This window comes from Alnus glutinosa, chromosome 3, assembly GCF_958979055.1.
Source record: "Alnus glutinosa chromosome 3, dhAlnGlut1.1, whole genome shotgun sequence".
Classification (NCBI taxonomy): Eukaryota; Viridiplantae; Streptophyta; class Magnoliopsida; order Fagales; family Betulaceae; genus Alnus; species Alnus glutinosa.
The window spans coordinates 5627501-5654511 of record NC_084888.1 but is presented as its reverse complement, the minus strand read 5'-3'; the positions used below and the strand labels follow the sequence as shown (position 1 = coordinate 5654511).

Below are 27011 nucleotides of genomic sequence, written 5' to 3'. Positions count from 1 at the left end.
CTAAAAACGAATATTCTGATAAATAGGATATCTTATTTTTTGTAGATCTTGACTTCCAAAACTAAATTAATCAATTAGTCATCGCAGGTAGAATAAAATTTGATTCATGAGGCCGATCAAATAAAAATATAAAGTCTGTCATGTATTCTTTGTTTTTTCAGCAAAGCGACAGAAGTTCTATTCACAAACTACGTAGAACCGATTGAAAGAGAATAATTATGTGTTTCCTTGATTAAATATTTGATTTTTTTTTTTAAAAAAAAAAAAATAGTTGGTTTGGAGAATAAATTAAAAACAAGCACAAAATTTATCATACAAATAAAAGAATTCAAAAGACATTATTTGTCAAAAAAAAAAAAAGGGTCATGATACTTGATCACAACTTGATGATTACATCAATTTATCATATTTATCATACAAGTAAAAGAATTCTCGAACGGAAAGAAAGAGAAATATAAAAAAGATTGATATGTAATTTTGATATGTCTGGACACAAGAAATGCTATAAACCATTTTTTATTCCACAATATTGAAATAACGGTCTCAACTCTAAACTAATGATCTCTGATTTTTATTTTATTTTTATTTTATTTTTATAAAGATTGATCCAAAAATTGATTAGGACTATCATATCAACATTGTGGAATAAAAATGTGATTTATAACATGACTGGTGTGAACACTAGTGCAAAGCCCTATTTATAACAGTGTTAGCTGGCGGCACCATAGAATGAAGCATCACGGAAAGTCAATAGTGCGACATTTCAGACAATCGTCGATAAAAAATTGACAAACAGAGGCATTCGATCCCCCCTTGTTTTAACAACGTTTTTAAAAAATCGCGAAGAGTAATTTAACAAATAAGAATTTTTTCCATCCAAACCTAGTTTATGACTTGTTTAACGACAACTTTAGTTAAATCATGTGCCACTGTATTCGCAACTCTTCTAATATGTCTAGCTTGCCAATTCAAAAACGACTTTAGAGTCATTCAAATATCATCCACAAGTTGTCCAGAACAACTCCAATTAAAGCCTGTAGAGTTTACCATTGTTATCACTTGGAGCGCGTCACCTTCTAAAATAATATTGTAAAGCCCCAATTATCTGCTGAAAACGGTAGATTGGTATGCTACTAGTGCTTCTACAGCTACCGGTTTAAGGTTGCCCATTTGAGTCAAACTTCTGGTAGCAATAATGTGCCCCTCAAAATCTCTCACCACAATGCCGATGCCCATACGTATGCATGTTACTAGGATCCAGAGCCGCATTCCAATTAACTTTGTACATACCTTCCGAAGGAGCTGTCCACAAAATTTGGGATCTACCAATAGTCTCATTGGTTGGATCAACCTTTTTCTGATTTGCCTTCTTGTATTCCTCAAAGGATTCCATCGCTCCCCTCACCAAAATATCTGGATGCTGAAATTCCCTACCATGAACCACTGAGTTCCTTCTGAACCATATCTTCCTTGCAATCCTACAAATAATGCAAGTTCTTCCCTATTGCACCGTTTAGACATCATATCTGCAAAAAGTACTTTTCTTGAATATGACACTGCTCGCACCCCACACATCCATCGCTAATGGGCAACTCCACAAAATATGGGTGATACTTTTAGCGTCAATCCCACAAATAGGGTAGGATGGTTCCTAACAACGCCTCATTTCAGCAGGTTCATTTTGGTGGGCAATAATTTGTGACTTGGCAGCATTAGGAATTTGTAATTGCCATAGCAAACTCCAGATTTTACTATCTTGATACTGATGCTATATAGCATGTTTCATTTCCTTTTCTAAGTAATAAGCACTGGGAATAGAGAAATCACCTGTGGCTGTGCTTCTCCAAATAATTACATCTTTTTGTTGGGAAAAACTGATAGGTTGCTTTTGAATGACAGTGGCCTCCTCATCTGCAAAGATTTCTTCAATTAAGACCCTGCCAATCACTGTCATCGCTTTCACTTCTCAATCTAGGGTCATGCTTGGGTGAAGCAAAATTTCCGAATGAATTCCGGAAATTTTGCTTCACCGTAGCACTACTCCTCAATCTAAGGGTGGGCATCAGTGAAGTCGGTGAGTTCACCGATTTATTCCAACAAACTATATTTTCGAAATTCTCAGTTAAAGCGGTTAAGTTACTCGGTAGGCAATCGATTAAGTCAAAACAACAAATACATAAATTTTTCTTGTAAAAACAACAAATCAAAAGGAAATTAAACATATTTGACTGACCATATCTAACAAGATGCAACAGATCGAACTCAAAAGTTGTACATTAAGGGGAATTAAGCTATATATCATTATATCATTATATGCTTATTTTAAAGGAAAAGTACCTAATTTCGGATTTTCAGTCCTTTTTTTTTTCTCTTGATTCCAGCAAGGCCAACTTCACCAACATTGTAACCAAACCACTGCAGCAGTGAATCATTTATTTTCGTCAGTTTCGGAGGGAGAGGAGCAATTGATGGACATTTATATGACATGTAGAATTACTCTATTTATTTGGTTATTCTTTAAAAATGATCATGAAATAAATTAGGGCATTAATCTTTCATCCATATTTGCTCCTACACGTACCCTTGGTGATAAGATTACAACCTAAAATAATCATTGATTCGATCTTTAAAATAAAAAAAAAATAAATAAAAAAAAAAAAAATAAATAAAAAAAAAAATGTCAGAGGAGAAAAATAAGTGATTTCTAACTCAGTCTATGATTTCAAATGGTTAAAAATCTGTCGGAACCAACACGTACTAGATGTTTTAAAACTTGGCTAGCTAGTAACATATATATATATATATATATATATATATATTGTTTCATCTAGCTTAGACGGTAAGACTTTAGAATTAGTTGACCATTTTGACCAAGCAATTTCTTGATGAGCAAGTATATATCCAGAGCAGCCAAGCAGGTAACATTAATATATTGTGATCAATATATAAGGCCTAACCCAACCCACCAAAAAAAAAAAAAACATGTTTCAAAGTATTGGGAATATCTTTGGAATATTTCCAGCGGCTAGCTAATTAAAAACGAATATTCCAATAAATTAGATATCCTATTTTTTGTAGATCTTAACTTCCTTAATTAACTAAATCAATTAGTCATCGCAGGTAGAATGAAATTTGATTCAGGCCGATCAAATAAAAATATAAAGTTTGTCATGTATTCTTTGTTTTTTCAGCAAAGCGACGTCAGAAGTTCTATTCACAAACTACGTAGAAAGGTCTGAAAAGGACCGATTGAAAGAGAATAAATAATTGTTTCCTTAATTAATTTGATATTTAAAAAATAAAAAATAGTCTGTTTGGATAATAAATTAAAAACTTAAGCACAAAATTTATTAGCGCCAATCCCACAAATAGGGCAGGATGGCTCCTTAACAACACCTCATTTCAGCAGGTTCATTTTGGCGGGCAATAAGTTGTGACACAAACGCCACATAAAATTCCTGGCAGCATTAGGAATTTGTAATTGCCATAGCAAACTCCAGATTTCACTATCTTGATACTCGATCATAGGAGCATTCCCCCCCAACAGCATCTTTCCTTTTTCTTTTCTAAGTAATAACTAATAAGCACTGCGAACAGAGAAATCACCTCTGTGGCTGTGCTTCTCCAAATAATTACATCTTTTTGCATGTTGGGAAAAACTGATAGGTAGCTTTTGAATGACAGTGACCTCCTCCTCTGTAAAAGATTTCTTCAATTAAGACCCTGTTCCACCATTTTGTGTCTTGATCGATGAGTTTGCAATGCATATACTTTGCAGAATAAATATTATAGATCTCAAAGTTTCCTGTTACTAAAACTGTACACAAGTTCCTTAAAGGTCTTAGACTAGCTAGTTGAATAAAATCAAACTTTTCATATATTGTATTTGGTGCTGAAATTGAAGAGGGGGCAATTTGTTCATCGTATCATCTCATAGGTTAATTTTCAGAGAGTTTTAACAAACGCCTTTTAGCCATTGTAGCACTTGATACCTCTGCTTTTAAAAAGAGCTTCTGACACACAACTTTGCCTTTAAATTTGCTGGTTGTTCAGGTGCAACATATCTCTGCATGCATGTGATGAAAAGACACGGGCGTCTCCAAGGATTCTAGCTCAAAGACACCCCCCATGTGCTATTTATTATATCTTGATTCTTTGCTTTCTTTTCCTCCCGATACGGCGATACAGATCATTTCCCATCACTGAGAGACTGACTTCCACAGAACTTTGTAAGGTCATGATGCATGCAGCAAATGGGCGGCAAAAATGTTGTCCCATGAACCTTTAAAACATATTTCTGATTACCATCTTAACGCAAAAAAATTCATATCATTTTATTCAACACCAGAAAATAAAACCATTTGGTCATTTTCCGTTGTTGGTTGTAGCCTTTGGCTACCACGCGAGCCTCTTTCGCGTTAGCGCGCGCTCCGCCGTTACTTGTTGCCTGACCCAGTTGGACCAGACAGAGTTGGTGTCATCTGTGCAGAGGTGCCAAAGATGTTCAAATCTAAAGCCCTTCAGTACTGGCCCATGCATCATCAGGGTTTATCTCAGGTGGGTTTTTCCCCGTAAAATAAATTCAACAGCAGAAGTTCAGTTCAAGTCGTGCCCGGTTTAATTTAAGCTTATTCCGAGATTGTGCTATTTTAGCCCACAGAATAATATCAATGCCAAAAGAAGCCCACAACCTAATATCAGTCAGTCCGCAAATAACTGGAGCTCAAAGCCCATGTTATTATAACCCATTTTACTTAAATTCAAGCAGTTTAAAAGGAGTCCAGACAGCTTAATAGCATGAATTGTACATTTATATCGTTCGAAACGGATGAATCCCGCAATTTTCTCTCTTATATTTTTCAAATTTTGTGAAATTTAAACAATCTAATAATAAAGGATTCTTATCGAGATTGAAATAAAATTCAAGTTAATAGAGAGAGTCCATACTGCTGAAATATATAGCATGATTCCATATTTAAGACGGTTCGAAACAAATAAATCTTGCAATTTTTTTCTCTTAAACTATTCAAATTATGTAAAATTCAAGTAGCTTATAACAAAAGATCCTTGTTGAGATTGAAACAGAATTTGAGCTTCCTAATAGAGGGGATCCGAACAGTTGAATAGCATGAATTAGACCGCTCGAAATAGATAGGTCATACAATTTTCTCATTTAGATTGTTCAATTTTTTGTGAAATTCGAATAACCTAATAATAATAATAATAAAAGATTCTTATGGAGAATGAAATAGGTCAATCTATCAATGAGCTTCCTTATACTAAAGTTTGACATCATGTCTGATTAATATATAAAATGATATTATCATTATCTAAGGGACTAACGCACGAAATAAGATAACAAATCGGGGCCCTCTCAGCACCAAGGCAACAACAAGCTAAGGCTGTTCCCCAGCTGTCCTAGACTCTTCCATTCTAAAAGCTTCCATCTGCTTTTTCAAAGGCCATCTCCAATTAGATAACGTATCAAAATATATATATATATCAATATAATTTCTATTCTTCCAACAAATGATTGGATGGGTAGAATATTGCTTACTCGAGCAAAGACTTTGTTTATTTCTCTCAAATGACATCTTGTCTTGTCTTATTACAAGGATTAGGACTTCAATTTCAAGGTTATAATTCAATCTCCTTTGTCAGTTTATATGATTCATTCAATGGGATTAGCTTAGCTTCCTTCTTTTTAACTTTACTTTTGGTACTCCCAAAGGACCCCCATTTCATTATTTTAGATGATCAGATGATTTACAAGTTAATTGGGTTTAAATTAATCATGGAATAATTACTGATTTTTGTCCATATATGATAGGTAACATTGATTGTCCTATTAGCAAGGAGTCATGATTCCCACTACTTTAGCTGGCCAACACATAATCATTTATACAAATAAAAGTATATATATATTAATATTCACCCCCCATATTCTTTATTACTTTTCTTGAGAGTATAATAGAGCTTTACTATCTTTCTCTAGATGCTGGGGGTGTCCTTTCAAAGGTATTGGGTTTTCAAAAGAGGGGGGGTGGGGGGCATCCAATGCTGAAAAGCTTGAGGAAATAGCCTAACTGCCATCATAGTTAAAAAAACTTTTGTAGCCCCAACTGGGATGAGAGAAAGAGAAATGAAATTTGATTTCATCACAAGTTTCATGATTATTTCCACTTCCTTAATTAACAATTAGCTTTAAGGCTTAAGAGGGAAGAAAACAGTAGCTACTCATCTTCTCAGATAAACATTGCATAACCTCCTCAAACTAGTATTTCTCAACCATAAAAAAACAGTTTTTTTTTTTTTTTTTTAATTGTTAGTCAATTCAAACTCAATTCTGACATTTCTATGGTAAGTTATATTGTTATAACCAACAAACATTGAGTTATTAATTGTTTTTGGAGTAATATTATAAATTATATTTTTATCTTATAACTATCCCACAATGCTGATTTGACAGTCCCGTTCAATCGTTGGATCAGCCATGGTGGGATAGTTGTGAGATAAAAATATAGTTTCTAACATTTATCTTATTTTTTATGAGACTTTTAATTTGAATAATGTTATACATCACATTTTTGTCATACAATTATCTTACAATGTTGATAATGACTGATCCAATAATTGGTTTGGACCGTCACGTAAGCATTGTGAAATAATAACAAGATAAAAATTAAAAAAAAAAAAAAAAAAAAAAAAGTGATTTCTACTTTATAGCATTACTCTTTTAATTTCTTGAACTTCAATAAGTGGCACCAAACAAATATAATTATAAAGCTTGTAATCTAAGCCCTTAAACAACCCTAGTCGTTTTCTAAAGAGGTTAAATTTTTTCTTACAAGATAGACAAAGGCAAGGCAAGTAGATTTAAGTAGTTCCCAAGCTCCCCACTGTCTCCATTTGCATGTTGATGGAAAGTTGGTGGATAATCATTGAATAGAAATTGATGTTTTTGGATATCTTTAAGGGCAAGCAAGGATAAAGCTGCCTCAACCTTGGCATGCAAAGATCTCTCTCTCTCTCTCTCTCTCTCTCTCTCTCTCTCTCTATTGAATTAGTTAAAGTACAAGGGTGTGACAACAGAAATCGTTCACGTACAAATATTTTCTTGTGAATTATATAAATTGTTATATTACTGCCATATAACTTGATGATGTGACAATAAAAATCAGTCATTTGATAAGAATTTGTAAAAATAAATAATGACTAATTTTCACTATCACGTCATTTATATTAGTCGTATAGCAGTCTACTAAGAGCCTGTTTAGCACATAAAAAACTATGACGTGTAAAAATTGGCCCATTTAGTAAAAAACTTTAAAAAAAATAAAATAAAATAAAACTTATTTGACTACTGAATAACAGGGAAGGGGAGGAATTCATTTTTTGGTGTCTTACTGAATAACAAAATCAAAATTTGTCATATTTTATGGTGTCATTGTCATCCATTTATTTTGATGTGTCAAAAATGGAGATGATGAAGGGGAGGGAGCAGAGGTGGGGAAAGCAATTGTCTCATTTGGGCTTTCTCAAGGGAAAATAAAAATCATCATTAGGGTTGGTAAAAGAGTGTGGACCAACTGCTTTCATTTTGTGGGGGGCCCTACTGAAACTGCCCTTTAGGCCCAACTGCCCCTCACATGCACCACGGACAAAGTATTGGTATCCTTAACTTGCATGCCTTCCCCTCCCATACATAATTCCATCAAATACATTTTCATAAAAAGGAACATTATTATCTTAGTAATTGAGTTTTGGTTCTATTTTAATTTTTTTAACTCCTTGAGTTTATTTCTGATATCAAATTAAGAATCCCTTTTTTTTTCTTTTTTTTCTTTTACAGAATTTACATAAAATTAAAATTATACATTTTTTTCCAATAAAAAATAAAAAATCAGATAGTAGCTCAAGACTATGCAACCTCAATGGTAGATTAGTAGGACACATGAACCTAATTAAAAATTTGGAGGGACGTGCAAATATGGTAGTACATTTAAAGGATAAATGCAATTTCCCCTAAAAAAAAATTAATACATTTCAATTACATGTTAATACGTGTCAGTAAGTTATAAAATAATTGTAAGTATAGCATTTTTCGGGTGAAAAAATTAAGCAACAAAATTTGACAATTTAACTAAATTGTGTTAATGACTGACGCGAGAAGTGTCACATAAATTAACTATCAATTTGTAAAAGACATAATAAAAGTTGTAATATCACTTCCAACACCGATTTTGATTATTATAAATTTCAAAATTGCACATACATTAACTGTGGAGAATCTTTCTCTAAAGTCCAATCTACAAATGGACAAGTTATATATTTTAAAAAATAAAAAATAAATAAAAATTCAAGGTTGTTTCTTTTAAACATTTTATTTTCTTGCCTATCTTAGTAACAAATAAAATTTTGTATTTGTTGGTTATAATTAGTTAATTCATGCAGCTGATGGGTCGTATTCATCTTTATTTAAATTCCATTTTCAAATCCAAATTATGGTCATAAAAAACTTCTTAACTCAAACATTTCATATTATATTAGTCCCCCCCCCCCCCCCCCCCCCCACCTTTTTTTGTTGCTTTGTTAGCTAGGGTTTCTACTCTTTGAATAAAAGAAGCAAAATATATTACTGGTATTTGGGAGACACCCACATAATTAGCCTTCATATAATTAGAATTTCTTTTCTCGAAACTTTGTATTTGTATGATCTATCTAATCCATAAAAAGGACACCCTCATGAATAAAACTTTTGGTTTAAGAGGCAAATTTGAATTCAAAACTCAACCATCATTATAACATCACAGTAGGCATGGATGATGGGTCAAAGAGTAATGGCAAAGTTGCTGCCTTCAAATTTACTTTATAATTTCATTTACTGTTATAGTAAGCCATGAATGAAAGTGAATGACTAGGTTATGACAACAAATGTATATAAAAGATGGCTTGACTGCCTCTTTGGGTGCCCTAAAAGGGTGGCCAAACCATCAACGTAGTTTGGCCGCCCTAACCTTCCCAAATTATTTATTTATTTATTTATTTGTTATCATAATTTAGATAATTCGTTTCAAACAAATAATTCAGATAAAATGCATGGCACTTACTACTCAGTCCCATCCGATGTAACACATAAAGTATTACACCGAGTTCGTATCAAAGTTTATGTTAATTAGTTAAAGTCAATAATTAGTTTATGTCAACTAATTAAACGAGTGGGAGATTTTCATAACAGATGAGCTAATATGGACTTTCCAATCTACTAAAACAATTAAAATCTACTCTAAAACTCACCAAACGTTACACATACACATCTGTCGTTGATATTTGGTGTGACCTAATACACTTGACGTAGTGGATCATGCACGATATTAAAAAATATATTAAGCTATTTTTTAGATGGATTTAAATTTTTGTTTTAAAGAAAAAAAAAATTAGATATTGGAAAAGAAAAATGGAGCCATCGTCTCTCTCTCTCTCTCTCTCTCTCTTTCTCTATCTGATTTTTCAACGCTTCACAAATTTCCTAAGAACCGCACACGTCAACTACCTGCCAAAAGTGCCAAGATAGAGAATTCTACACGCAGGCAGAGAGAGAGAGAGGGACTAGGGAGGGAGAATCAGAAGGGGGTGGTGGTGACTTTGATGATGGCTGAAGATGGAATTGCAGCAGAGAAAATGGAGACAGCCAAAACTTTCCTTACAGACAAAGCTCTCTCTCTCTATCTCTCACTTTCTTAATGGGCCCAGCAATCCTACCCCAACTGTCACGTATCCTTCCACTGTCAGCCAACAACATTGTAAAGCTTTCTCCTTTCTCTTTCCCCACCTCACCACCACTTTTCTCAGTCTTTAATGGCTGCCTCATCTTAGAAATTCTGCATAAAAAAATAATGGGTCGGTGCTAGATAAGCATTTGGGGCCTCTCTTTTTGGCTGTCACAAAGATACCCACATGGAAAAAGTCTTTGTTTTCAGTCAGGTTTTCGGTTGAATTTGCATAAAATTCATCTTGATTTTTTTTTGGGTTCCTTAGTAGTGAATTGGAGTCTTTCTTGGTGCTTGAAGCTCTGACATTTGGTGTCTTCGGAATCTGGAAAACAAGTATTTTTGGTGTTTCAGGGGCTATATTTTTGGGCGTCTTCCATGGTGCATTGGAGAGAATTGGAATTTTTACTTTTCACACTGCGTCTTGATGTTTTAGCAGCTGAAGCATTTGCACTGAGTGGAGATTTTAAATAGGTTTTGGCAAAGAGAGAATATGCAAATTACCACAATCACGTTTTTTCCACAGAGTTGGTCATTGATCAGTCTTTTCTATTGAAATTTGAGGGTGAATTGTGACCAATTTGCGATCACTATAATTGGAGGAGATATATAGTTATCCTAAATGGTATTTTCTTTGAAGGTAAGACCAGATTACCGGAAGTTTGAGCTTTCGTGAAGTCTGCAAGGTGCTGTTTAAGGCTTATTGATGAAAAAAGAAGGCTTTGATACCTTGCCATCCAAAGAAAGCTTTAGTGCCTTGAGCTTCACTCTGTCGAAAGCTTGAGGGGTTGAAATTGGAATCTGATCATTCTTCTCTAATAGATTTTACCCGCTGCATAGTTGTTCATCTCCTTGTTCACTTTCAGGGCTCTAAATTCGAGGTACTTTGTTTACTCAACTCATTTCTTTACTATTATTTGCATTCATTGTACTCAAATCGACAACTAATAAGATTTAGTATGATCTTTTTACATTTCATTGGTGGAAATCCGAAAACTGTTGTTGTTCAACCATGATTTGCATGTCTAGTATAGTACTCCTACTTGAATCCATTGTAATCCGAACATAAGAGCAAACATGACCGTTGTGTTTGAGGAGGAGGTTTTATTGATATTTCTGTTTAACTTACTTTTAACTGCTATTTTATTTTGTTTTTCTGTTTACAAGGTTTAATGTGGTCATTACTAGCGTGGAATTTTGATTGAACAAAGCCAAATAAATCCAAGATTTAATCATTCATTATGGCGAAGAAATCCCAGAGACGCCCTGTGCGGTATGAAAAAGATCAGTCAGGCTGTATGTGGGGCTTGATCAGCATCTTTGACTTCCGCCAGGGTCGCTCTACTCGGAGGCTGCTCTCAGATAGGAAGCTTGGGGGCAGGCATGCTGTTGGTAAGTAGTCGGTTTACTATTCAGACTCAATAGATATGTGTATAGATTGTCTCTGGATTGAACCAAATGCTACTTGTAACATGCAAGGCTTTCTCTAATACTATTTGTTAAAAACTTTATTTGGACTAAGATGAATTGGAAAGTAGTCGTGTTTGCGTGTGATGTCTGGATTTGTGTTCTTTTAGGCATTATTGCAAGACAATGTGTTCCAGTTAAACATGTCAATTTACATTGTTTTCACTTTGAATCATGATTATAGATTAATTTTTAGTAAATTTTCATGAAACTCATTAAAAATGCATTAATCCTTGTAATTGTTGAAATTTATTTTTCTTTCTGCAGGTGCTGGTCATTCAGTGAATAAATTTGAGGTGTTGACTAATTTGGTTGAAAATCATCAAGGCACCCTCGTAAGTCTTATCATTTCAGACCCATATCCAAACTGATTGTGAAGTTAGTAACTTTAATGTTGTACTATCTCGTGAAAATAAGTGATCAATGTACATATAATCCGGATGGTACTAAATTATAAATGTTTCAGGATGGTGAAGGGAGTATGACTGCAATAGTGACAACTAATGCTGGTAAGCCTAGTATGAAGAAACTCATAGAAGAGGAGATGTTCAGTGAGCAGGACCTAAAAAAGGAGAATATCAATGCTGAAGTAGAAACAAAACTGAACAAGTCAGGACATGAAGGTAACATAAAGACAGAGAACAAAAGAACAAAAAAGACTCGCAAGAAAAGCCGTGATATGGACAATCATGACTTGAGTGCTGCTAAAAACTTGGACTCTGAATGCTCTATTAATCAGAATTTAGAGAAACAATCAGTAGACAATATTGTTATAGATGGAATGATGGAAGAGTTCTGTCATTGGGTCCATCAAAAGAGTTTAAATTATTTGAAGCATGACCAGGATGATGAAGTTCAAGCGCAATCAAACCAGACGCATTGTGATTTTGACAGATTGAATGAGGCAATCAAGGAGTTCAAGGCAAAACATCTCAAAGAAAATGGGAAAATCCACCGCACCAAAGAACTGATTGGTGCACGTGAGATTTTAAGTTCTGATGAGGAATTGTTTTTGAAATTAATACAAGATCCTAACTCTCTGTTGGCGAAATATGTTCTAAACTTGCAGGATGGTCTGGTTGAGAAAGGCAAAGAACCCAAGTCTCTTCCAGAATCCAACTTGCCAGAAGTGGAGCTTGGTAGTTTAAGACAATCTGAGGAGCTTGTCAATTGTAAGCAGCAGCGTAACTTCTTCAGGAGAAAGGTCAAGTCCCAGCAAAGAAACCCATCGAAACTAAATGAGAATTCTGAAGCTCCTAATAGAATTGTTATTTTGAAGCCTGGACCGGCAGGCTTGCAGAATTCTGAAACTGAAAATAGTATTGGCTCATCACGAGAACCTCATTACATGGTTGGAGATAAAGGGTCTACTGAGAGAGTTGGTACACATTTTTTTCTTGCTGAAATTAAAAGAAAGTTGAAAAGTGCCATGGGAAAGGAGTGGCATGGAATCTCTACTATTTCTGTTTCTAATAATATTCCTCATAAACTTCAAAGTTTGGGAGATCGTGACACAGGGATTGATAAGGAAGACACTGGGGAAATTTCTCCAAGTAAGGATCAATTCTATATGGAAAGAACTGTTAGTCCTGCCATTGGTGCCAAGAAAGGAGGCAAGACTGGCAAATTGAAAGATTCTGAAATAGGTCTGGAACATGAAACTGATGGTTATCCCAAACAAATGGTATCTACTATCTACACTGAAGCCAAGAAACATCTCTCTGAGATGCTGAGCAACGGGGATGAAGGTGTAGATTTCTCAAGCAAACAGGTACCTAAAACCTTGGGGAGGATTCTCTCTCTTCCTGAGTACAACTTGTCTCCCATTGCCAGTCCTGGAAGGGCCTGGGAAGACAAATTCGTAACTGCACAGATGAGGTTTTCTGCCTGTGGCAAAATTCAGAAGGTCAATTCAAACACGTGGTCTCCCAAAAGAGAAAACAATGTCAGCCATCTAGGTCGGGCAACAGAAAACTTAGAGAGTCGGTCATCCATTTCTGACTGCCCTGATAAAAAAGTACAAGCTCTTAACTCAAATCCGGATATCTCAGAAAACTTAGAGAGTCGTTCATCCATTTCTGACTGCCCTGATAACAAAGTACAAGCTCTTAACTCAAATCCGGATATCTCAGATGATCATGATAATGGAGTGGAAGGAACCTTTGTTTCCATCAGTGATGAGATCAGTCCTGACGGTATTATTTTCTCAATTGTCCAATCTTTTGTTATTAGCATTGATATATTTTCTTAAGCTTGTTTTTGGATTCTTTAATGTTTAGTCTTTCATTAATTTCTGCAGGTGTTGTAGAGATTGTAAAAGTGACTGAAATTGTAGTTCACGAAGAGATTAGTGTCTTGAATGCTCCTCCTGATCCAAGTAGCTCTTCAATGATCAGAGATGATCAAAATGCTGATACATCCGAAATTTGTGATGATAAAGGATATTGTGAAAGCTTGAAACAGGTTATATATCATAGAGTCCTATTCTTTTCCTGGGAATTCTAGGCATGAATTTTTGAAATCCAATGTTCTTTTGTCTAAAATTAGTAAACTCTAATTACTAAAGATCTTAAAATACTTATAAACTAGGGGATTACAGTTCCCAACTAAAAGTTCAGACTTGTAAATCCAAGCTCTATAACTCAACACTGCTACCAGTGGCACAACCACTACATTGACAATTATCACCACGACACTGCCACAACCACTATCACCACACGCACTGCCATGGCCACTATCACCACACGCACTGCCACAACCAATATCTGCTCCATCACTATCATTTTCAATTTTCAAGTGCCACTGCTAACATGCTGCTGCTCACACCCCCATTATAGCCATGTCCAACATTGCTGCCATCACAATTATCCTTACCATCAGCACTATAACTTCCGTATACGGTCCTAAACAAGAATGCAGTTGCCACCTGCAACCATTTTTGCCACCACCACTGCCTTCATTGTCAATGCCGCCAATACCACAGTACCTACCATCGGTTGCCCCTCTTCCATTTAAAATTACATCCATTGTCATCGTAAACCCACCTCTTCCATTAACCTTACAGCCACTTTCATCATATACCAGCTTTGTCTCTATCTCTTCACAAAGCATTACTTTTATCAAATTGAAAGAATTCATATATGAAATTCTGAAAAGGAAGAAAATGAGAGAATTCAGACAATTGAGATTGTTAGAATATCCACGTGTTTGTAGTAGGGTTGGTTTGGTAGTAGAGTCCTACATTATGTAGTACTAATAAGGTGGTTTCCCAACGTGTTGTATCAAACCTCACATAGAGACTCGTCAAGATGTTATTGTTCAGCTCTCACATACCGATAATCCCAACAGAGATTTTCTTTTGGATTTTAAGTTCTCGATCTTGATAACTCTTACTCTTGACATTTTGAATTCCAAACACAAGAGGACCTCACTGGTTTTTCTGTGGTGTAACTTTTGTGGTGTTCTGTTTTCTGTTAAATAGATTGAAACTTGTTTTAATATGAATGGCATATATGTTCAGCGATGATGAATTCTGTTTGGGGCAAAGGAGAGGGGTGATGATTTACATGCTGCTGGTTCACTTATCGGCAGTGTTTGATTATTTACCAAAGAGCATGTAGGAATATTATGATGCATTTGACAAGAACAAAATTAATTTTACTAATCTATTAGAAGCAGAGCCAAAAGACAACTTATAACATAAAGTTCTTCTGTGTCATATCCTTGTGTTTTCTTTTCGGTGGATTGGTCCTCCATATCTATCGCATTTATCCGAACAATTATTGTTCTTTTTGCAGGAATCACATGAAGAGAAGCAAGTGCCATCTTCTCCATCAGTATCCCCCTCCAGCTCCTTAATCAACAAGAAAATTGAAAATCTAGAAAGTGCTGTTGATATACCAGAGCGACCAAGTCCTGTATCTGTTCTCGAGCTGCTATTCACAGAAGATGACATCAGCCCTACAAAGTCCATATCCCGATCTGGTAGGCATTTATTTTGAGAGTTTAATGACTTGAAATTATTCACAATTCGTACTGGATAATAAGGCTAATGTCCATTAATTCACAATTCTTCAGTCGAGCTAGCACTGCAACCACTGCAGCTTCAATTTGAAGAACACGACGACTCAGCTGCAAATCAAGTTCACTGTGCAAAAACTTGTATGGAAGACAAGGAACTTATATTCGAATATGTAAAAGCAGTGCTACAAGTCTCTGGATTGAACTGGGATGAAGTCTGTGTGAAGTGTCTCACTTCAGACCAGCTTCTTGATGCATCATTGTGTGGTGAGGTAGACTTCTTTTCCAACCAGCTCTGCTATGACCGGAAGCTCCTTTTTGACTGTATTAACGAGGTTCTCCTGGAGGTCTGTCAGCACCATTTTGGTTGCTGCCCTTGGGTATCATTCATAAAACCTAGCATAAGGCCAGTTCAAAACATGAAAAATGCTACTCAAGAGGTCTGGGGAGGAGTAAATTGGCATCTCATTCCTCTGCCTCTGCCTCATACTTTGGACCAAATTGTCAGAAAAGACATGGCAAGAATGGGAGCATGGATGGATCTTTGTTTCGATGCTGACGCTATTGGTGTTGAGATGGGTGAAGCCATTCTCGAAGACTTAATGGAAGACATAGTATTGGGCTGTGTAAATAGAAGTACAGAAAGTGAGTATACGGCCGATCCGTCGGAAAACAGCAGCAGCATCAACTTGTAAAAGGCAACCAACTTCTTTACGTCCATGCCATGCATTGACCCAGCTTGTGTAGAGGTGGTAGGGAGGAGTTGTTTCTTGTTCATCAGGGAAAGGAGTGACATTCACTAATTTGAGAGGGACTTTTGAGCATATGGTTTGACTTGGCTTTTTCTAACATGTCCACTGAAATCTTGTAGATATCTTACAATCTTCTGAGCCCTCCTCCTAGGCGAAAATCATCAAAAGGAGGCGCTGCATGCAAGAATAAAAATAACGCCTGTTTTGTGTGGCAATTTTTCAAGTGATTACGAGTGTGGAATCTGGGTCAGTGTGCATTTCACCCAGTAAATAGAGGTTTTCCCGTTTTAGACCTTGTAGAGTTTGGTGGGTTGATTTAGTCGAGGGTTTGTTCTTTTCTTTGTTTGATTCCAATCATTCTTCCTTGTGTTCGCTTATCTTTATTTTGAGGGGTGTTTCTTTATTTTACCTGTTTTGCTGCTGTATTTACCGAAGTATTGTGATTGTAACTAATTACTATAGCCTAAAAGGAGAGATACAAGTGACTTCACATTAGGAGTGTTGTAGTCACCATACAAACCGAGTGTTATGTGAAGATTGTTGAAATTGATACATGAAAAATATGAAATACTTGTTCCAGCTGGTTTTGGTTAATTCTAAAGATCCGGAATATTCCCAGTTGCTCATCCATTTTGGAGATTGTTATACACTAGCGTCACCAATTTAATAAGCAATTATGTCAGCTAACAGATTCAAAACTTAGTCTGTCTGATCATAAAATTTTATTTTCTATATTCTCTAGCACTACCCAAATTTCTCTGAATACCGAGGATCCCACAGTTCTGAGGAACCTTCCAAGCTTATAGTACCCCTTCTCAGAGGCAGAGAGATTTTACTTCACCTACAGAGCCAGTTGGTACTTTCCAGTTGGTATAATCCGATAAGAAACTTTCAGATTTTAGTAAATAGCTAGTAAGCATTCAAACAATGTTCTCTGGGGACCCAAGTTGAGCCTAGAAATTATTGAACTAATTTCTCGGCTCCCACCAATGCGCGACCCTTGGACTGTAAAGTTAGACAATGTTAAGAAGAAATGTTACTAGAGCTCAATATCTTGTTGAAATATATTACTGAATATACACAAAGCAAAAACATTCCTCGTGGCTATTTTTACATAAAATTAATTTGTAGAGTCAATAAGTCCATATAAGAAGTACATGACAGAACAAAACAGACAGAAACCTTAAACAACTCCAAATATACAACGGGAATTAGTTATTTTTTCAATTGCCTGTAAAAATGCAGTCTTAGAATCTTCTGATCTTTTTGTTGTCAAACGCCCTAGTTCTGCTGTCTAAATCCTCTTCATCTTCATTATCACTTCCATCTCCAGCAAATGGAATGGATACTTCAGCACTTTTGGTAGCTTTTCTTTTTCCAATGTTTAACTTGGCATGTAGTTTCCTTTCAAGTGGGTCGTTTAAAGGTTCAAATTTGGCTCGACGTGAAAGCTTTGCACCCAGTCCAAGCCTACAGGAAAATGTGAAGAGTTGCGATAAACCGCTTACAATGTCACAATAATAGGCTATAACAGACATTAAAGATGGTTGGACTAACCTCTTAGGTCGAGCCTCTGATTCTACTTCTGTTGGTTCATCTTCTGCAGCTTTGGTCATATTATTAACCCATTGTGCAGCCTGCATATCAGTAGATTGCCAAGCACAAAGAAAGTTACAACCTGAGCATAGGATGGAGAATTGACAATAACGATGCAATGGAGAATGTAGAATTAATCCTACATTATACAATTTTCCATACTCTAGTGTACATACTTTTGTGTATAATTCTATGGAAATTATATAACCCAAAGACACCATATCACCTTCGGCTCTCTGGAGAGGACAAGCATGCAGTCCATTAGTCTACACAAACGTCATGACTTTATTGATTGCCAGTGCATGCCATTTCAGCTGACACAATTACCTTGATTGTACCTTTTTTGGGATAAGTTACTTTGATTGAACTTGTGTTAGAGTATCTAATACACTCTGTCAGGCTATGGTCACTCAATTTGATATTTTTTTGTTCAAAGGTTTGTTCAAAAAACAGGAGAAAGCACCAGTTAATAAAAATATGGAGACCTAACAAGAAATCATCTAACCATGCAAGAAAGCACAATAAAGATGGTCAGTAAACTACACATAAATACCAGTTGCCGGACATTTTAGGAAAATAAAAACTTAGCATCTTTTCAGTGTTTAACATAAGCTCTTCAGATTATTTTTCCCCCCAGATACTAGGCATGAGTTTATGAAAACATATCCTAAAATTCTCTTAACACACTGGTTTCCAACAAACAGTTTTTTTTTTCCGCAGATGCTAGGTATGAGTTTATGAAAACATATTCCTAGAATTCTCTAACATACTGGTTTCCAACAAACAGATAAAATCAGTCTCAAATTAGAATATTCACTCCAATGAAATTCAAAGAATCAAAAGCACAAATGAAATTAAGAACATCACTTGCTCATTGTTCACATTTCAAAAGTAAGGAACGGTTACCAGTTTCAACCCCATATCCAGTTTAACAATTCGAGGAAGACCAGTTTTCTGCAGTGTCTCTGTAGTGCCCATTAATTGCAACTTCTTTGCCAGCCTAAACAATTAATGTTCACAATCACAACCGAGAGTCAAAATATGAGATACACATGTCTATGTGTTTGTGTGTCATGGTATAGTGGAAAAGAATAAGACTACTAAAATAGCAGCAAAATTCAAAAGCTAGCTGTCTGTTATAATGATTTGTTAATCTCCCTATAGGATATGAGATGCTCTAAAACGGGCTTTTTCATAAATTTACTGTCCCTAGTGACATTGGCCAGACAAAATTAAAGCAATGCCTTTGTTTTTCTTCGATTTTGAATCCTATTACCTTTGTTTTGCCACAAAAATACCCAGAAAGCTTCAAAAATACCGCCAAACAAAAGCTTCAATTCGTTTACCTTTTTGGCTTTTGTGAATTGGGTGGAGCTCAATTCCCTGCCCATGAAGGATATTGTCACAAAGAGAGAAAAAGACGATGAAGATTGAGATACCTGGGTTGACGAGAGACTTTCTCAGACGGGCGTTTCTCGGCCGTCGGCGTTGAGGGTTCTGTAGGGGGCTTTTTTGCGGATGTTTATCGATGGGTTTATTTATGCGAGGGGCTTTTTGCCTTGACAAGCCTAAGATTACCTGCATACCCAAGCACCCATTCGACACTCTAGACAAATGATGAGGGCAAAATAGGAAACGAAGTTAGATACTCATAAATTAATAATAATATTTTCATAGTCATCAATACTCATCATCAGCAACAACAAAAGCTTAAAGAGTCGAAGCCCTCAAGCTCCACTTTTTTCTGTAGAGCCTAATCCGAGGCGTCTCTGTAGCTCCCGCTTCGTCTCCAGGGGGGGGGAATTGGGATTCGTTCAAAACCCTAGCTTTGGTCTGTGCTTTGAATCATTGTGCCTCTGGTACTAGATTTTATTTAGTTTGTTGAAAAAAATGGTATTTTGGATTCCGTGTAAATTGTAAATTTAAGAAATTCAGTAGATTGGTGTATGGGAAACGTTTATTTCTTTATTGATAATTTTCTGTTGCTTCTTTGTTTTTGGGGGGGATTTGAACTGATTTGAGCTAGTTGGGTGGTTAGGCTTGGAAAGGAAATTTTGAATTTTTAAGTAACTTTTGATGGGTTCTTAGATTTGATTTTAAAGATTTGAGTGGTTTGATCAATTACTCAATTTTTGATTCCTCTCTCGGTAGTGAATTTGAAATTTTTAACAATAGAAGCTGTGCTTAATTTTTAGTTAAAATTTATAAACTTCAGAATAGGTGGTTAACCTTCTGTTTATGAAATTGACATTCACAAGCGAAGAATTCATCAAAAAAGAAAAGAAAAAGAAAAGAAAATGCATTCACAAGTGAAGAACTTAGTTTCATGTTTATGATAGTGTCTAATTTTTTACTTGATTGAATACGGTTGTCATTTATTAATTAGTTTGGCATCTTGAAAGTCCAGAATTTTAATTTGGTATAACCGGTTTCCTTAGGTTTTTAAATTTTAGCAATTCCTAATTGTTGGCTTATGATGGATTTACAATTTGGCATGAGTGATCGGTTTGAAGATGCAAGTTTTTGTAATGTGTTTGGGAATTGGGGTTAAAATTGTTCATTCGTACTTATCAAAAAAAGAATGTTCATTAGTTTAAATGTTTGAAATTTCAAGTTTTGACTACTCCAGGTATTGGGTTCTGAGTTCCTTTAATTAATTAATTAATTATATTTTTTCCAGATGGAGGTAGGATGGTGTTGCATTTACTTGAATTCCTCTGTTTCAAATTCTAGACTTTAGCAACTTCAAGCAGTTAAGTGAGGGGTTCATTATCTTTGTCGTTGGACTGACCGTTTGCTTACTGATATCTCTTACTTCATTGCTGATATCTCTTCTCTACCTATTCTCTGGTTGGTTTCCAGTTAGCTTGTTCTTTGGTCCCTATGTATTTGTCTTTCTTTGTCGGTCTCTTCAACACGACTGTCCGGTGATTGTCCACACCATGGGCAGAATTTTTTTGTGTTGAATCGAAGTCATTCGAATTTGTATTAGATTCGGGGAGTAATTCTTTATGTCTCAAGATTATCGAGCGGGGTTTAGGCTCTGTCCCTTCTATTCGTTTGGGTCATGAAGGCATTTTCTGGCTTTTGTGGACGATAGAGGAGGTGGCTTCAGCAAATAGTAAGACTGTAAGGGCTTCTTTCGGAAAATCAGAACCGCATGCAACGTCATCCTTTGTCAAAGAAGCTACAACGTTCATGGGACTTATTTGGCCATCGAAGAATTTAGTGGAGGAGGGAGGTGGGGGATTATTCTACTCCCTGAAGGCAGAGAGAAGTGGGGTTGGTGTGGCTTTGGGAAGGTGCTTCGTTTGGTGTTGGAACCATACCTCACCGTGAAACAGCTTCCTCCGACATTTCATGAAGATCCCTGCGTTGGCAAGCCAGCCTCTCAGACAGCTCCGGCTATTAAACCACATGCACTCCTGCTCTTGGTGCTGCGTCAAGCTCAGATACAGCGTCTATGACGGTTGGCAAGTTTTTCAGGACAAAACCAATAGCGGCCATGCAAACTCTTAGCACCGGAACACAGTTCCCTCCGACTTCTCATGGTGATCCCTGCATTGGCATGCCCTTCACTTAGTCTATCTGGTGTGCTAAAACTCCTTTCATTCCTACAACTCGTGGTGGAGGTATTGGTTCTGGTGAGATGTCCAGCTTGAAGGCAGTGTCAATGGCAGATGGCCAGAACATCAGGACAAAACCAAAACCATACGTGAGGACAAAACAACGTACACATTCCGTTACGCTCAAGAAGGACGTGGCTTTCCGTTCAAATTTTCCTTCTCACCCACGTCACACATCTGCTGGAACCAGCATTGGCATAGAGACAAAAGAGGGAGACAAAGGGGGAGGTAGCAAAAAGGCTGGAGCAGTCCTATATCCCGCTTGGAAGATCCTCAAGTCCCTCAAGGACAACTGTCGGCCTTTCTTGGGTAGCAAACTACGAATCATTGTGGATGGGCAGGGTGTGAGACACGTGAGCTGGAAAACATCATGTGTAACCCAAATTTGGAGAAAAAAGGTGCAGGGGATTGATAAGATGGATTCAGTGGTTTCTTGTGGAACAAACTTAGGCCTCTCTTAGGGCCAGTTGGACCTTTGGGTTCCCACAGTTCTAAGACAAGGTTCTTCTTCCTTGGGCCAGCCTTCTCTCCCTCCCTCCCTCCCTCCGATCAGCCTCTTCCCCTGTTGGTGTTGCTCCCGCCACCACCACTCCTCCACATTCCTGCCACCACAATACTTCCATCTAGGTAAGAAATTTAAACTGAACGGAGGGATGCAAAGTATGGTTCTACTAGGGCCGGTTGGTGTTCTTTAGACCCCCATGGGTCTCACGGAGTGGGGCTTTGGAAGAATATTAGGAAGGGGTAGAGTTTGCTTTTGTAGCCATACAAGACTCATTTTAGGAAATGGATCTAGGATTCGTTTTTGGGACAATGTGTGGTGTGGCGAGGTGCCCCTTAAGGTAGCTTTCCCAGTTTTGTATGACATAGCGCATGACAAGGATGCACTTGTTGCAGACCATTTGGTTGTGGGGAGCGAGTCCTATCAGTGGGATGTTAGCTTCTTTCGAGCGGCCCACGACTGGGAGGTGGATGTTTTGACCTCCTTTTTCTCTTTGCTGTACTCAACTAAAGTGGATGGTGATGGGGAAGATCAGGTCTGGTGGTCTCCTTTTCACAAAGGGAAATTTGATGTTAGATCTTTCTATAAGGTTCTTTCTTGCAAAGAGGATATTCATTTTCCCTGGAAAAGTATATGACGGACCAAGGTTCCTTTGAAAGTGGCTTTCTTCGCTTGGACGGTAGCGCAAGGGAAGATCCTCACCTTGGACAATCTCAGAAAGAAGCGTGTCATTGTGATTGATAGATTGAATGGGGAGTTTGTGGATCACCTTCTTCTCCATTGCAAGGTTGCGTGCGTTCTATGGAACGCCATCTTTAGCCGCTTCAGTCTGTCTTGGGTTATGCCTCTTCGGGTGGTAGATTTATTCGCTTGCTGGTAGATGGGTGGTCACTCTCGAAGTGTTGTCGTGTGGAAGATGGTCCCTTGTTGCCTTTTGTGGTGCTTGTGGAGGGAACGCAATGATAGACAGTTCGAGGACAAAGAAAGAACCATTGAGGAACTTATTTTCTTTTTCTTTCATTTTTTGTACTCTTGGTCGTCTGCGTTCCTCGCACCTTTAGTGTTTAGTTTTAATGATTTTCTTGTTTTGTTTTCTTCTTGCTCTTAGATGCCTTTCTAGTATACTTCATGTGTACTTGATTGCGCTTTGCGCTTTTTAATGAGATTTCTCTTACTTATCAAAAAAAAATATCTATATTTTTGAATTATATATTGTTGTGCATGATGACTAGCCATATAGTAAAATGCAAGCATGCATGTTGTATAAATTTCACATGTTAATTAACTAAAAATACTACTTGTGTTGGATTTGCATTTTATATGCATGCATATTTGTATGTATGTGTAATATAGATGAGAACTATCTAGATGTTAAGGGAAAATAATCAAGAGGAAAAAAAATCTTTCATGCATTGTTTAAAACCTTAGCGTTTCAACTTATAATTGAGAATGAAAGTTGATATATACGTTGCATTCTAATTATATTGAGTTTTACGATATAGGGTTTGGGGTTTGGAGTTTAGGGTTTGTGGTTTGGTTTCAGGGTTTAGGCTTTGGAGTTTGGGGTTTAGGGTTTCTGGTTTGGTTTTAGGGATTAGGATTTATGGTTTAGGGTATAGGGTTTGGGGTTTTGGTGTTTGTGGCTTGTGATTTGGGGTTTGGGGTTTGGGGTTTGGTGTGTGGTGTTTTGGGGTTTGTAGTTTTAGGGCTTGAGATTTGGTTTTAGGGTTTAAGGTTTATAGTTTAATAGTAATTTGTGGTTTAGGGTTTGGGTTTAGCTAGGGTTTGTGGTTTGAGCTTGGGGGTTTAGGGTTTATAGTCCTTACGTGTATATCACAATAGCATACTTATAAAATATCCTAGAGACAAGCATCAACACATGGTTGACGGCGGAAGATCAGGTAATTATATCAAGAAATGCCACGTACAACATATCATATGTCTTTTAACTTTCAACAATGCATGATATCGTATTTGTTTATAACAAAAATTGTGTAGGCAAGGGCTAAAAAGAACAGACTATGCTAAACAAGTCACAAGATCATTCACACATTTGATTCAAAGAGCTATGCCAGAGTTGCGAAAGAGCTTGTATGTTGCTTTTATTCACAAGAATATATATATTTATTCAATTTCTAACATTCATGACTAACTTTGGTAAATTTATATTGTTTGTTTTCGTAAGAGATATTGAGTTCAATGGAGGCGTAATGGGAGGAAGAGGAGAGAATCATGAATGAACGGATGACAGCACAGGATCAAAAGATAGCGGATTTGAAGAGGATTATCAAAAGTGTTGCCTCCAATGCGGCAGCGAGCAACACTTTGGTTGCGCAAGACACTGAGTCACCCGGTGTCGTGAGTGTGAGATCTTCAAAAACCAGTCAATCAAGTTAGCTCCCAACATGATTAACTAATTAACAAAGTGTGATTTTGTTCATTATACGGTTGAAAATGTTACGTATATCATTACTAGTTTCCCATATGTATATGGTTGCGTAACACATTTCATTTAAATCACTGATATAGGTGTCGCGCCCTTGTCCCAGGACAACAATGATCCGCATGAGTGACTATGTACGTAGGATATGAAGTTATATTGGCAGTTGTGACATATAGTATTAGTTTTCTTTTGAATGTAGGTAGAATATCGAAGTTTGTAAATGATGTAAACACTGGTTATATGGTTTTATCGATTGGACTTAATCGATTTGTGATTGTAGGTAACCTATGTATTATGTTTAGAATTACTTTGAACATTTTGGGGTTTGTATTATATATGTTTGGGGTTGAGTGACATTATGTTGATACATCATCTAATTTGTTATTGTTTTGCTTATGACTTGGTGTACATCAAGCCATAGTGATCGTTTATGAGTATATAGAGTTCAGATATGAGTGTATGTGATTGTTTATGAGGGTATGAATATGTAAACAATATTCTTGCTATATCAGATATTACCAGGAAAAAAAAATATTAATGAATTGTTTTTTAAAATTTTTTTATTTGGCGTCGTTTTTCATATAAAACAACTCTTAACTATTAGAGTCGTTTTAGGGATAAAATGATTCTACACTTTTGGAGTCGTTTTATAGTAAAACGACTTCAAACGTTTTGAGTTTTGGTAAAAACAAAGTCGTTTGAATAGTAAAATAACTCTAACCTAGAGTTCAAACGCTATATGTTAAGTTGTTTTCAAAACAATTTGAGTCATTTTTATGCTAAAAAACGACTCAAAATGTTTGAATTTTTGTAATGTAGAGGTAAGCCTAATTTTTGGCTTTCCCGTGCTCAACAAGTCTATGTTTGGCTTTAATTTTCTTTTCTTTCCTTTTTATTTTGGTTTGCCCTACATCTGTTTTGTGATGTTTTCTTTTGTAATCTTGATTAATTTCATGTCAGTGGTTGTGATGTGCGTGAGACTGGTTGTGATGTATATTAGAAAACTTATCATTGCTGTGATGCCCGGTTGTGAATGGGACCAAGATCCTCTCCAGCTGAGATGAACTGGAGATGAGTCAGTCAGTTATAAGTAGGGATATTTTTCTAATACCCCTGGTTATAATTGACTAGCTCCTCTCCGGTTGAAAATGAACTGGAGAGGATCATGTTGCTTGTGAATGGGTATGTAACTCACGACATGACCATTCACACTTCTTTAGATTGCTTCTCCAAATATTACTTATTTCTTTTATTTTTGCTTGTTTAAAATTTGAGTCATGTATTTAGGTTCATTGGGCTAATCCTGTTTAATGGAAAGAAAGTATTGGTCAAAGTTCAGAGACCTGGTCTTAATTCAGCAAAGGAAGATTGGCAAGAGAAGCTTGAGATAAGACAAATGAAGCTTGATATGGAAATTATGATAATGGATACAAGCGGCTTCACTCCAATACAACAAGAATATTTTCATTTATGCCAAATAGAAATCCTTAAAAGCCCTCCTGTTGGAAAAAGCCTCAAGAGAACTCTCTCGAACCCTCTGTTAGCTTCCTGGTTCACCTACCATGAGAGTTCAAGCTTCCCTCCTTACCCTTTTTCTTCTCATTTTTTCCTCTATCTGCCCCTTTTTACTATACTCACGCTTCTTCTGAGGCCATTATCCGGCCAGAGGTCTTTCTAGCTTTACCTCCCTTTTATCCACTCGTTGCATCACCGTCAGCGACTTTCCTATAGTTGGACCGGTCCCCTTCTCCTCCTACCGTTCTCAGCAATGGTTCTCCCGGTAAGTTCTTAGACTTGACTTTTTGCAAATCAGATCTATTAACTTCATGAGGCCTCTCTATCATACGCTCTACTCCACCAGGTTCCATCGTCATCCAGTTTCGATCCACCGGCAGCCGCTTCACCATCCGATCAACACGTGTCGCTACTTGTACTACACGTGCCAGAGCGTGCATCTCACATGCCGACACAGGGTCAGCTTGATGAAGCGTATGCTGCTCTCTACCACCTTCCTCCATCTTCGTCGATCTCCAGCTGTAGTCTGATCGTCATCAAATGTGTATTTTGGGTTTTTTTCTCTTTTTTAATATATTTTTTTTATGTTTTTATGTTCTCTACGGTTGGGTTTTGGTCTCTGTGAGAAACCATTTCTCTAGAGTTTTTGTTATGTTTATGGTTGTACCAATGTTACTTCAACCCCTAAAAGGGGGTTGTTCTTCCCCGTTCCAGATCGGTGCCTAGATATCATCCCCTATAAAGGGGTTGTTACTCTTGACAAGGTTGAAGACTCTACCCAAGGCCATGCCCCTGATCAACACCAATTTGGTTCTTAGTCCGCTTAGTGCGGATAACTTGGCTTTGTCCAAGGTTGACAAGGCCATAAAATTTTTGGTTCCTTTGGGATTAAAAAAAACTCATTCCCTGCTTGGTTACTAATTTGGCACAACTATATCCGTTTTGAGTTCATTGTTAGAGAGCCCACCCCACTGATTTAATCTTGTAACCTTGCTCTTGTGAATGAAGTTGAATTTAAAAATAAAAAAAAAAAAAAAAAAAAAATAGAAATCCTTGAGAATTGTCTAAATAGTCCACCATTCGAATGTATTTCTTTACGTGAGCTAATCATGTCATTTTTGTATTGTGCAAGGATTCCGTCATTTCTTGTTTTCACACATTTGTATTTGAGAAAAATATAGAAAAGCTCCCTAAATTAACAGCCGATTTTAAAATAGTTTCCTGAATTTTCAAGTGTGCTAATGTGACCCATCAAACTTCCAAAGTGTGCCAAAAATGCTATTTTTTTATTATATTCCTATAATACCCTTATTATTTTAA

At 36.6% G+C, this 27011-nt stretch overlaps 2 protein-coding genes and 1 long non-coding RNA gene across 4 annotated transcripts; 2 read left to right on the top strand and 1 right to left on the bottom strand.

Annotated features, from left to right (window-relative positions):
* Positions 1 to 9573: 9573 nt before the first annotated feature.
* LOC133863022 (uncharacterized) lies at positions 9574 to 16603 on the top strand. The gene is made up of 7 exons (XM_062298989.1): positions 9574 to 10651; positions 10938 to 11162; positions 11505 to 11572; positions 11704 to 13432; positions 13537 to 13700; positions 15035 to 15221; positions 15315 to 16603. The coding sequence occupies exons 2-7, from the start codon at positions 11012 to 11014 to the stop codon at positions 15950 to 15952; spliced, it is 2937 nt and encodes a 978-aa protein (XP_062154973.1). The 5' UTR covers positions 9574 to 10651; positions 10938 to 11011; the 3' UTR covers positions 15953 to 16603.
* Positions 16604 to 17092: 489 nt separating this feature from the next.
* LOC133863023 (uncharacterized) lies at positions 17093 to 19179 on the bottom strand. 2 transcript variants are annotated; one of them, XM_062298990.1, is made up of 4 exons: positions 19045 to 19179; positions 18512 to 18605; positions 17567 to 17646; positions 17093 to 17479 (listed from the first exon to the last, which is right to left on the bottom strand). In XM_062298990.1, the coding sequence occupies exons 2-4, from the start codon at positions 18581 to 18583 to the stop codon at positions 17257 to 17259; spliced, it is 375 nt and encodes a 124-aa protein (XP_062154974.1). In that variant the 5' UTR covers positions 18584 to 18605; positions 19045 to 19179; the 3' UTR covers positions 17093 to 17256. The 2 variants fall into 2 exon arrangements, with proteins under 2 accessions (XP_062154974.1, XP_062154975.1); XM_062298991.1 differs by having other exon boundaries at positions 18952 to 19096.
* Positions 19180 to 19311: 132 nt separating this feature from the next.
* Positions 19312 to 24535, top strand: LOC133863024 (uncharacterized). The gene is made up of 4 exons (XR_009899349.1): positions 19312 to 19436; positions 20286 to 23634; positions 23732 to 23824; positions 23919 to 24535. It is a non-coding gene; the product is annotated as an uncharacterized LOC133863024 (long non-coding RNA).
* Positions 24536 to 27011: the final 2476 nt, after the last annotated feature.